The sequence below is a fragment of the Bubalus bubalis genome, chromosome 22 (genome assembly GCF_019923935.1).
Source record: "Bubalus bubalis isolate 160015118507 breed Murrah chromosome 22, NDDB_SH_1, whole genome shotgun sequence".
Classification (NCBI taxonomy): Eukaryota; Metazoa; Chordata; class Mammalia; order Artiodactyla; family Bovidae; genus Bubalus; species Bubalus bubalis.
This window is the reverse complement of record NC_059178.1, coordinates 23,159,506-23,171,637: the sequence shown is the minus strand read 5'-3', so window position 1 is coordinate 23,171,637 and position 12,132 is coordinate 23,159,506. Positions and strand designations below refer to the sequence as shown.

At 44.9% G+C, this 12,132-nt stretch overlaps 1 protein-coding gene across 26 annotated transcripts in view; it reads right to left on the bottom strand.

Moving 5' to 3' along the window:
- Positions 1 to 4,227: 4,227 nt before the first annotated feature.
- EPB41L3 (erythrocyte membrane protein band 4.1 like 3) overlaps positions 4,228 to 12,132 on the bottom strand; it is a 145,959-nt gene continuing 138,054 nt past the window's right edge. For 16 of the 26 annotated variants that reach the window (XM_044934714.2, XM_044934715.2, XM_044934716.2 and 13 more), the window contains 7 exons: positions 11,306 to 11,428; positions 10,317 to 10,700; positions 9,397 to 9,528; positions 7,417 to 7,515; positions 6,906 to 6,986; positions 6,516 to 6,632; positions 4,228 to 5,356 (listed from right to left, as the gene is read on the bottom strand). In XM_044934714.2, coding sequence (XP_044790649.2) covers positions 6,522 to 6,632; positions 6,906 to 6,986; positions 7,417 to 7,515; positions 9,397 to 9,528; positions 10,317 to 10,700; positions 11,306 to 11,428 — 930 coding nt within the window. In that variant the 3' untranslated portion in view covers positions 4,228 to 5,356; positions 6,516 to 6,521. Of the gene's footprint in view, positions 5,357 to 6,508; positions 6,633 to 6,905; positions 6,987 to 7,416; positions 7,516 to 9,396; positions 9,529 to 10,316; positions 10,701 to 11,305; positions 11,429 to 12,132 lie in introns of all 26 variants that reach the window. The other 10 variants (XM_025273485.3, XM_044934722.2, XM_025273486.3 and 7 more) reach the window with 4 other exon arrangements.

The following is a 12,132-nucleotide window of genomic DNA, read 5'->3' as shown; positions in this document are numbered from 1 at the left end:
TTCCACTTTGCTGAATATTTACTGTTTAAACACTTTAGTTTTTATGAATAACACTGTGGCAAACAGAATGGTACATTAACTTCTATAAACTGTGTTGGATTTAGGAAAAATTTTCCCAAAGTGGATTTGCTGGGTCAAAAGTTTGTAAAAAAAAAACTCGAAAATACATGTCTTCCTTGATTCTACTGCAAATCTGTAACTGACACTCCCATGAGAAGTGGCTTTTGCTTTGCACCCTTCCAAAGCTTAGACTTACAGTGGTGTTTTGGCTGATAATCGTAAAATCACAGTGTATTAAAACGTGCATTTCTTTGTCACTGCTTGTCTTCAGGGATCACTTAGATTTCAGTATTATTCAAGGAAAGTGTTTAAGCCTGAAATTCAGCCCCAGAATACTCTGGTTCCTCCTTGTTGCATGGGGTGCCGTGAAAACCCACATATTATCTTGGTTGATAAGCTCTCCCTTGAGCTTGCAATGCAAGAACCTGTCCAATTCCTTAAAAGATTACACTTATCTCAAAGAAACATAAGAGGCTATTGTGGGTGTGCATGTGTGTAACACTCCTGGGGAAGCATTAACTCCATCGTTCTTCCTCAGAATTAATCAGCTCTGATAAGAAATGATTTGGCAAAATGAAATGTCATTTCTGAGAATACAATTTTACATTCACCAAACTGCCACAAAAATGTATTTACCAAAAAATGGAATAACCCAATTTTACTTAGTAAATACCTATTAAAACACGAGGCCGTATTGATGTATGGCAGAAATCAAATCAGTGTTGTAAATCAACTATCCTTCAATTAAAAAAATAAGTTAAACAAACAAATATGAGGCCACCTCTTCAGCAAGTCACAGCAGATGCTTCTGACACTGGTTAATTGACCATAGTGAGAAAGATGAGGGAGAATTTCACGGAGGCACCTATAACTCTCATTTGTAAGTTAGGAGCATTTTGGAGCCCTATTGTAGATTCCATATTGGTTTTCAAAAAATAGCTACAATTGATGTTGATTTAGAAAATATAACGTAACAGATGTGCTGGAAAGAATGAAGGAAATGGATTAATTGTTTAAAAAAATTAATGGAAGAACCCTACAAGTTGCATGAACTCACACACAGTGCCCAGAATAAGGGGCATGGTGGTCTAGGAAATCAGAAAGGAATAGGGAATAGAAGGCACTTCCCAGGTGGTGTGAGTGGTAAAGAACCCATCGGCCAATGTAGGAGACATAAGAGATGTGGGTTCGATCCCTGGGTTGGGAAGATTCCCTGGAGGAGGGCATGGCAGCTCCAGTATTCTTGCCTGGAGAATCCCATGGACGGAGGAGCCTGGTAGGCTATGGTCCATAGGGTCGCAGAGAGCCAGACACGACTGAAGTGACTTTGCATGCACAGGGAATAGAGGATGGGTAAATTCTTCCAGGAGAGTGAAGCTGCAGAAAATCCCCACATTATTAGTGTTGCCCCCCTCTCTCTTGCTGGGGCAGTGAAGTTTCAGCATCAATGCAGCTCTGTCCATTAATCCCAACACCGCAGAAGGAGCCCGAGGTGTCCATGAAGGCTATGCCTCACACCCGGGCTGAGCTCCACACCGGCTCCACTGGGCAGAAAGCATGGAAGGAGGGCTATTGTCTGGTCTTAGCCATTTGCTCTGTGACTCCAGAGAAAACATCATGAAGATTTTGGAGGACTCAGCAACTCCACAATGAATGTTTCTGCACATCCCTGTGTGATTAGCATGGAACTGCAGGTCATCAGCAGGCTGGACCACAAGGGGCTTCCTGGGTGGCTCAGCTGGTAAAGAATGCAGGAGATGCAAGGGACTCAGGTTTGATCCCTGGGTTGGGATGATCCCCTGGAGAAGGAAATGCTAACCCACCCCAGTATTCTTATCTGGGAAATCCCATGAACAGAAGAGCCTGGCAGGCGACAGTCCATGGGGTTGCAGAAGTCAGACAGGACTGAGTGAGCAGGCACACAGGCTTGCACACAGGCCACCAGCAGGCTGGACCACAATGCCTTTAGGTTGGTAACTTGTTCTGCTTGTTTGAGAGATTCATAAATTCCTGTTTTCTTATGACCCTGGACCTGAATTTTTGAGCAAATTGAGAAGCAAGCATTTATTTTCTGGGAGGCAAGTAGGTTAGTAGGAGTGGAATTCTTCAGTTTCTGCAAGTGTAATAGCTAGGGTCTTTTAGACGCCTTGTTCAGTCACTAAGTTGTGTTCAACTCTTTGCGACCCCACGGACTGCAGCACACCAGGCCTCCCTGTCCATCACCAACTCCCAGAGTTCACTCAAACTCATGTCCATTGAGTTGGTGATGCCATCCAACCATCTCATCCTCTGTTGTCCCCTCCTCCTTCTGCCCTCCATTCTTCCTAGCATCGGGGTCTTTTCCAGTGAGTCGACTCTTCCCATCAAGTGGCCAAAGTATTGGAGTTTCAGCTTCACCATCAGTCCTTTTAATGAATATTCAGGGTTGATTTTCTTTAGGAATTGACTGGTTGGATCTCCCTGCTGTCCAAGGGACTCTCAACAGTCTTCTCCAACACCACAGCTCAAAAGCATCAATTCTTCGGTGCTCAGCTTTCTTTGTGGTCCAACCCTCACATCCATACGAGACTATTGGAAAAACCATAACTCTGACTGTATGGACCTTTGTCGGCAAAGTGATGTCTCTGCTTTTTAATATGCTGTCTAGGTTGGTCATGTGATAAAGCAATGGAAAGCAGATGCAGGTTTTGGTGCGAGAAGTGGGCACTGCCGTCAGAGATAGTCTGAGAAGTCTGAGAAGTCACAGATAGTCTGAGAAGTCTGAGAAGTCTGAAAAGTCTGAGAAGCATGATAGAAGGAAAAGAAAGCTGAAAACATGTAGCTTCCTTGGCAATGTATGATTTCATAAAAATGAGTAAGCCCTTACTGCTGAGGGCAGAGGAACATAAAATGCTAGGTTTGATAAACACAGCAATACAGACAGCATGGTGACTATAATAATTAATTCCATATTATTAACATATATTTAAAGGTTAAGAGAGTAACCTTTAGACGTTCTCATCACAAGAAAAAACAATCGTGCTGTGGATGGTGGCAGCGGTGACTGCGTTCGTGGGGTTTACATTCACAACATAGACAAAATATGAAATCGTGATCTTGTACCCTGAAAATAATATGTCAACTATACCTCAAGAAAAATTTCAGAAAAATAAATAAAACCAGGAACACAGGTACAACTTGGATACAAAGTCAGCAGACCAGGTGCTGGCATCTTTGGGAGGCCACTTGCCATTTTCCTATCAGTAAAAGTGTTAACTTTGCTCAAGACAATTTTGGACTGGCTTCAAGCACAACTAAAATGATGTTTCAGTTCCTAAAATGAACACTTAGTATTGACATTAAGGACAGACTGAGAACTTCAGACAGAAATGATAAGAATCTGACTCCCTCAATAGGGCTAAGATATGTGGTCGAATAGGGCTTCCCAGGTAAAGAATCCACCTGCCAATGCAGGAGACACAGATCGATCCCTGGGTTGGGAAGATCCCCCGGAGGAGGGCATGGCAACCCACTCCAGTATTCTTGCCTGGAGAATTCCATGGGCAGAGGAGCCTGGCAGGACATGGTCCAGGGGTTTGCGAAGAGTCAAGACACAACTGAGCAATGTAACACAATAAATGTGGTCAAATATATTAATAATTTTTTGGAAAAAAAAATATAATGAAGAGTTTAAGTTGGGAAGTGAGGGACAAAGTGCCAGTGGATACACTCAGGCGTTAGGTGGGCAGCTGGCATCAGAAAGTCTGATTCTTAGTCCCCGGCACTCGAGGAGCTCAATGTGAATGGGCCGCGGGAACACACGTGGGCCCTGCAGACCGGCCTCCTCATCTGCTCAGCTCTGGTGCTAATGCAAGACAGAGGTGTCTCTCCGGTAGAATTAAAAGCCCCCAGAAGCACTGGGTTTTCAACAGAGCTTCCCTTCTAACAGAAAAACAAAAACTGTGAAAACGAGGTTCTGTGATACTCGTTGTACTTTTCCAGGCTTCCATAGGCAACCCAACATTTATCTACACGTATTTTGTTCATCATCTCTCTGTACTTTTTATCCTGGAAAAAAGACAGGCTCTCTCTATCCTGCAGATGAATGAGGCCTTTGATGTCATGCAAATGTTAGCTCTGGGCCAAATGCGTCTGATCCTGAAAGTATTACACATAGAGAATTAGAGATTTAAATGCATTGACCATTTTTATTTTGCTATGCGGAAACATACATTCACCAGGGGCTGTGCGATGCAGTTGACAGTGAAATGGAGAATATATCTTCTTGAAGGCTATTTATAACTCAATGCTAGATAGTTTAATTACAGTGGAAATTCTGTACAGTTTAAGGCTTGGCTCTGAACTAGATTGTAAATATGGACCAGATTTGGAAATAAAACAATTTTTTCAAGTAAAAAAAGAAAATTAAAAAAAAAATACAAGGAAGGAGAAATGAAGAAAGAAAAAACAAAAGCAACTGAAGCCCAACGAGTTTTCCGAGAGTGAAGTCTCATCATTACGGTACACTAACAAAAATACCGGTTTTCTTTCCAAAATAATGACATTTTACATATTTAGGACTCGTCAGGGTACCCTGGGAAGCTTTCCAGATTTAACACGGACCAAAGCAGACGACAGGGAAGAAATCACATTAATATGCTAAAATCAGTACTACCTTATAACAAATTAAATTAGATTACACAAAGCAGGATTGTGAGCATTAAATATTTCCGGAGAGTCATTACCGTTGATGGGTGAGAGTAATAAACCAGAGGAAACAAATAACAAGATTCAAGTTGTTTACTGAATGAACTCGGTTATTGGCACATCTAATCTGGGAAAAACCTGACACAGCGGACCTAGACAGCTTCTAGCAGTTTAGGGTAATCTTCGTTGATCTGTAAACAAAAGATGTGTCACCTAAGAAATTGCAATTTTGTTTAGACTTTAACCATCATCAGCTATGAAAGGCATGGACTGTTTTGTGTGTTACATGAGATCACGGTTTCTACTGTTGGTTATGAACGTGCAGGTGGAGCTGAAAACGGAGACACGGTGTGAAAAGTAAAAATGCTGCTCTTTTTGTAACTGTATTGTTGCTTCATGCAATATCGGTTTAGTGGTGCTGATTCAGATTGCTTTATTATGGGAAGATCTCTCTGCCAGTGTCTTTATTAAATGGTCAAAGTCAGTTCTTCTGGATTGAAATTGTCCACGGGCAGATATAAGTCAGTGGGTTAGAAGAGGGAACGCCATATAGACTCTGGTTTTTCCTAATGGTTTGCATGACTGGCTTCGTGTGCAGCCTAGGTTATTCCTGTAGAAGAGAGATTTGATCAGTTACTCATTTGAGAATATACGAGCATTTCCCTCAGACTGAAGTCAGGTGGCAAGTATCTTACAAGGTTATTAAATGCTCTTCTGGACAAGATACTGTAAAACACCAGTGTATGTCATGGATAGGCTTCTTCTGAAATAACCTCATCATTACCCAAGTGGCTGACCTCACTGAAGAGAAACTTTTTCTTTTTTTGCTTTCCTTCTTAATTTGAATACGATGAGTGCATTTTATATTTTTCCTTTGAGAGAAGCCACTTTATCAATCTAGGTTTCTTAAACCAATGTTAGAGAACTAACTTCCTTTACACAGGTAGAGCATTTAAGAGACTTTTATTACATAACCAAGTGTGCAAGGAGCTGCATTCAGCACTCAAAGCCCTCCAAGGATGTTCAGTGCTCATCAAGTCCTCGCGGGTGGGTTAGTATGCATGACAAGTCTGAGCACACACACGAGATGCTGACTGCTTGTGATGCTGGCCAAACAGCAGCTGGAAAGGCATGCGTTTCCTGAGGAGAGCAGGGCCACAAGACTGCATTTTTGCCTTCTCCAGGGGGAAAAAAAAAAATCCCAAAGAACATAGGAAGATAGATGACATCCACAGTGAGAGTGAGTGGTTTGGTTTCAAATTGTAAAATGAAGCAAAACAAAAGCATAAACAGGCCAGAACCAAACACAGTTGAAGAGGAAGCTAACAATGGGATAATGCTGGCATCAGAATGGGTGTCATTTCATTCCCCTAGTTTTTGGAACGCACAAATTGCACCTCTCAGAACAAAACCATATTAGAGCTGATTAGGCTACATGGCCAGTGAAATAAAACAAACATGACCTTTCAGACCTGGCTAACGAGAGGAGCATGGACTAAAAGGAAGACATGCAGGACCATGCAAGCAGACTCTGCTTTCTCTTTATCCTCTAACTGGCAGGGGGGACATCAAAAGTCCATAGTATGCAGCCTGTAAATCTGAAACAAACCAGTATCCGCAAACCAATTCTCCATCCTCTTGATACCCAGCCCTTCAAATGCCAGTGAGAGAAAAAGAAGAAAAGGAGGAGGTGAGGGGAGGGAGAGAGGGAAGCCCCGGGCCACATGCCAGCCGAGGCCAAGCCTGGAGAAGCAGCACCCACCTCTTACCTGGGCTCAGTCTTCTCCATCCTCCGGGCTGATCTCTGTCTCTTTATGGACCACTACTTTGGTCACTGACATGTCAGGATGCTGCTCTTTGGCCTCTTTAATTGCCTGAGCCAGCGCCTATCCCCGGGAAATCACAGGAGGGCAGAGACAAAAAGGAGGTGGAACATGCATGATCAGAGCAAGGAGGAGACTCATGAGCTAGATCTATCTACACAATTCACAAATGGAGTACAACGACTGCCAAGGGGCTTATACGTTGTGTGCTGTAAAGTTAATTTAGAAAACTGTTGCACTACAGGCTGGACTAAGAGGACAGCTCTGGGCAAAGTACGGCCAGCTGGTGTTTCTCATGGTTCCCTGCCAGGGTATCCACCCTCTCTCACGAGATACCTGGTCATGATCAATGTCCGCGTCTCCAGTGATGACGATTCGCTTCTCAATCCTCGTCTCTGAAATGCCTCCTTTCACAGTCTGAAAGCAACAGACAAGTGTTATGACTTTACCATCCCTGTTGACTGGGGGAAGTGGTAGAAAATGCTGACTCAGCTTTAAGTAGCTTCATTTATTCTTTAAAAGTGGATACGGACTCCTATGGCAGTTATTTACAACTGTTAATTTCAGAAGTGAAGACAGAATAGATTCCTTTGGGTTTGGCTGGCTGGTGTTTCTGAAACGTCTGTCATATGCGAAGCAAGGGAGCTAAGTGCTACGTCAAGGGCGTTGGAACGCATGTTCCTAAGCAGAACTCGGCAGGTGAGGATAGAAGCATCAGAAACACAGGAGCTGTGAAAGCTCCAAGGCAGTGCCTGGCATCCTGCTATTCATGTAGGTGCCTGCAGGTGCAGCACAACCTGGGGGTTCTGCACGGACACCTCCCTGGATCTGTTCCCAGTCTACTTACTTTGGTGATGTGGGTGGTGGTCGTGGTGCTGGTGGTTTCAGATGTGATGGTCTGCGCGCTCATGAGCACACCTGGCTCCAAGTCAGCACTGAGGTCGACCTAAGCAAGCCAAGCGGGAGACACGACACATTACCTCTCCAGGACGCCCACTCTGTTGCTTGAGGGCATGGTGATGACTTAGTTATCTGCACAATCACTGTGCTTCCCTGATAGCCCTGAGCGCTGCCACTGACTCTAGACTGGACCAAACACGGCCGCTGTGAACTATCATTAAAAACCAGGACTTCAAAAGATAAAAATATAAGAAAATCCTTCTTGGGAGGTCCCTGGTGGTCTAGCAGTTAGGATTAGATGCTTTCACTGCAGTGGTCCAGATTCAACCACTGGAAGAAGAACTGAGATCCTACAAGCTGTGCTGTGTGAGCAAATTAAAAGAAAAAATTATACCCAACCAATCCTAAAGGAAATCAACCATGAATAATCACTGGAAGGACCGATGCTGAAGCTGAAGCTCCAATACTTTGGCCACCTGATGCAAAGAGCTGACACACTGGAAAAGACCCCAATGCTGGGAAAGATTGAAGGCAGGAGGAAAAGGGGATGACAGAGGATGAGATAGTTGGATGACATCACTGATTCAACAGATGTTGAGTTTGAGCAAACTCCAGGAGAGAGTGGACAGTGAAGGACAGGGAAGCCTGGTGTGCTGCAGTCTCTGGGGTTGCAGAGTTGGACACAACTTAGCAACTGAACAACCACCACCACCTTATTTATGAGATTTATGTGGGATGTTTGTAGAGGATGTGGCACATAATAGGCTTACTAAATGGTCACTATTGTTAAAAACAACAAAAACAAAAAAAAAACAGGACTTCAGAAGTGTAAGCAGGGGCTGGTGGAAATAGCCCTTTTCCTTATCTAAACAGTGAGGGAGATAAGATTTCTGAGCCTCTTTCTACATTTTGGCTTCCCTCATAGCTCAGTTGGTAAAGAATCCACCTATAATGCAGGAGACCCCGGTTCGATTCCTAGGTTGGGAAGATCTGCTGGAGAAGGGATAGGCTACCCACTCCAGTATTCTTGGGCTTCCCTTGTGGCTCAGCTGGTAAAGAATCCACCTGCAATGTGGGGAGACCTGGTTTCAATCCCTGGGTTGGAAAGATCCCCTGGAGAAGGGAAAGGCTACTCAACTCAAGTTTTCTGGCCTGGAGAATTCCACGGGCTGTATAGTTGGGGTTGCAGAGTTGGACATAACTGAGCAACTTTTGGAGAAGGCAATGGCACCCCACTCCAGTACTCCTGCCTGGAAAATCCCATGGACGGAGGAGCCTGGAAGGCTGCAGTCCGTAGGGTCGCTGAGGGTCGGACACGACTGAGTGACTTCACTTTTACTTTTCACTTTCATGCATTGGAGAAGGAAATGGCAACCCACTCCAGTGTTCTTGCCTGGAGAATCCCAGGGACGGGGGAGCCGTCTATGGGGTTGCACAGAGTTGGACACGACTGAAGCGACTTAGCAGTAGCAGTGGCAGAGCGACCTTCACTTCATGTCTACATTTTCAGACATGTGAAGACCTGCTTAAGTCACCTGCTCTTCCTTGATCAGTAATAAAGTTACAATTATTGCACTGTTTTTGATAGAGACAATTGGGTCCTCTGAGTCTTCTCATAGATTCAGTATCATGTAATTACACTTAGGGCTTCCCTGGTAGCTCAGACAGTAAAGAATCTGCCTGCAATGCAGGAGACCCAGATTCAATCCCTGGGTCGGGAAGGTCTCCAGAGAAGGGAATGACTACCCACTCCAGTATTCTTGCCTGGAGAATCCCATGGACAGAGAAGCCTGGCAGGTTACAACCCATGGGGTTGCAAAGAGTTGGACATGACAGAGTAACACTTTCACTAATTACGCTTAGGTGCAGGAAGTCATGCACGGGGTAAAACAGGTGCCAGGGCTCTGGGCTTCATAGACTGTCTTACCTGTGATGATTCATATGTTATGGTTTTTGTTTCTGTGTGAACTACCGGCACTTCCTTGGTAGAAATTTCTAGCTTTACTTCTCCTGGTGAAACGCTGCCAAAGCTGATGGTTTCTGTCTTCACAGTTGAAGACTATACCAATGGGAAGGAGGCAGAGTGGTTCTTAAATTTTGCACAGACACATATATTTTCCCCCATCCCTCTTGGTGGCTATATAAGCACAGGTTAGTATGAAATAAATGTTTATGTATTACATGGGGATAAGTTGGGGAATGAGGCATAAAACAGATATATGTGAGTCTCCCAGAATTCATATGGAATGTTCCAGGTAAAGGAAAACATTTTGAAGGAAATTGAAAAAACACCCACATTTTTATATTCCCTCTTTTCTATCTCAAGAACTAATTTTAATAGATTAAAAACCATAAATTAGCCTTTTATTGAATAACTTCTTCGAGAAAAGGAGCAAGTAATAAGACACTGAACCACCCCTGCCTATATATATTTCTGGAATCTCAATAAAAGAAAAGAAAGAATAAATTCTAGCACTTGGTACCTGGGCAAGCCTGGCTATGGCCCTTCTGGATAAGTACACTGATCAGAAATAGATCTATCAAGTTTTCTGATATCTTGGCTGGCCATGCATCTCCCAGGTTTACTGCCAATTACAGTAATTACAAGAGTAAGAACCATTTCCTAGAACTGTAGATTATTAATCATCATAATCTATGTTTGTATGTGATCCCAAAGATGAAAACCAGCACGGAGACCCACAATTGCCATGCAAAAAGGCAGTTAAGAGGAGAAACAAACTGCTCTTGGAAAAGGAAGAAAATTATCAACACATAGCCCCGCCTTTACACTTAACTACATTTTAGGGACTTGCTTTAGTGCTACAAGGAATATTAACTATTAGTTACCTCAAAATGAGGTTTTTGTTCCAAAGTTTCTGAAACGTGGATGGCTGCAGTCTGCTCCTCCTCTGGCTCACAGGAAGCAGTGGCCATTTCGTCCTGCTCCACAACAACTGTATCGGCCACCTCCCCTTTCTCCTCCTTTGCCCCCTCAGTAAGAGCTGAGCCCTCCTTCCCTTTTGCACCAGAAGCATCAGCAGGTGCTGCCTGGGTCGCAGTGTCCACGTCATCTCCAGCTACGTGACAAGCATCCCCGCTCGCATGCACATTCATCACGTGTCTCTCCTCCACCAGCACCGTTTCCTGCACAACCTTCTCTACACTCGGTGGCTGGGGTTGCTGGGCTGTTTCCATCTCTATATCGCTGGACTCCATCTTGGTTTCTGTTTTCTGTATGGAAAAAAAAAAATTGTGGCATCAGCATGACTTTCCACCAAGCAAAGGTCAAAAGGCAAAAAAAAACAAAAGAAGCCACTCACTGGGGTACCTGTGCTTATACCCAGCAGCACTGACAGAAAATATAATTTAGCTTTCATCCCCCCCACCAGAATCTCTGATACCCCAAAACACACACTCAAACTTGTGCTGCTCCTTTGGGATGTCGCAAAAGAAACAGAACACTGTATGAAATGCAATTGAAAAATCAAAACAAAACGAAAGCATTGGGGCACATGCCTATCAGTCTCGGCGGCTTCTCCAGACCTAACAGATGACATAAGATGCTTTAAAAATTAAATGCTGTTAAAATGTGTCAGCAAGATTACTTTCTGAACATCTGAAGTATGTTCTTGTAATGGAATTGAAGACATATGATGTATATGTGGGGCAGGCACAGAGGGGTGGAAGTGAAGACCGTCTTAGGTATTTAAGGCAAAGCCACCTGGATAGAAAACACACACACACACACACACACACACACACACACACATCAAAAAGGCATAAAGAAAAGGCAAAAAGGTAGAGCAGAGACACGGGGCATGGAAACAAATGGCCACCTGCACCCAGCTTTGAGAAGTGGAAGTGACCGCGCCTATGAACTCTGTCGGTTTTCTCGCGGACTCTAATAAGCTGAGGATTTCTGAGCCGTCCATGAGCTTTTCGCCAGAAGTCTGTTTGGTCTGAGTGAACAGAGAAATGGAGAGTCAGGCACAGTGGTTGGGACACACATGGGCATGTACACATTCACAGCCGGTGAGACACAACGGTGGGCGTGGGACCCAGGGCGAGGGATGGCAGGAGCTACAGAAAGGGAGGGGAAACAGCCAGTCATCAGGGTGAGCAGGGGCTCTGGTTCGGGAAAGCAGAGAGAGTTCCTGGGTTGGGGCGGTGCTGGGTGAAGCCGATCCTTTCCTGGCCCCACAAGGCCGGCAGCACCACCCCACCTCGGGGACAAGAGCTGAAATAAAACGGCAGGTGTCTCAAGGTGCACGTCGGACCGTGTGGTGACTTTTAACCATGAAAACAACCAAAAAGCTTGGGTTGGTGGCTCTCAACATAAGCCAAACAGCCAGAGAAACGGAAAGGCTGGGGTGGAAGGGCTGCCTCTGCAAACAGTCATGCTGGAATCGGAAACAGCGGCCCGAAGGCGGCCCCGGTTACCACGACTTGGGATGCAGCTGACTCGGTGACGACATAACGGGCAGTGGCGACAGTGACGGCTGGTTCCTGCGAGTACCTCCACTCGGACAGGCTCTTCCTGCGGGGACCAAAGGGCCCCACCTTCAAGGCCTCAGCCTCGGGCTCCGCTCGGCCCAGTCGCGGGCCCTCCAGGCCAGCATCCCTCCTGGGCACCTGGGCTTTCCCCACAGCATCGTCCTCCGGG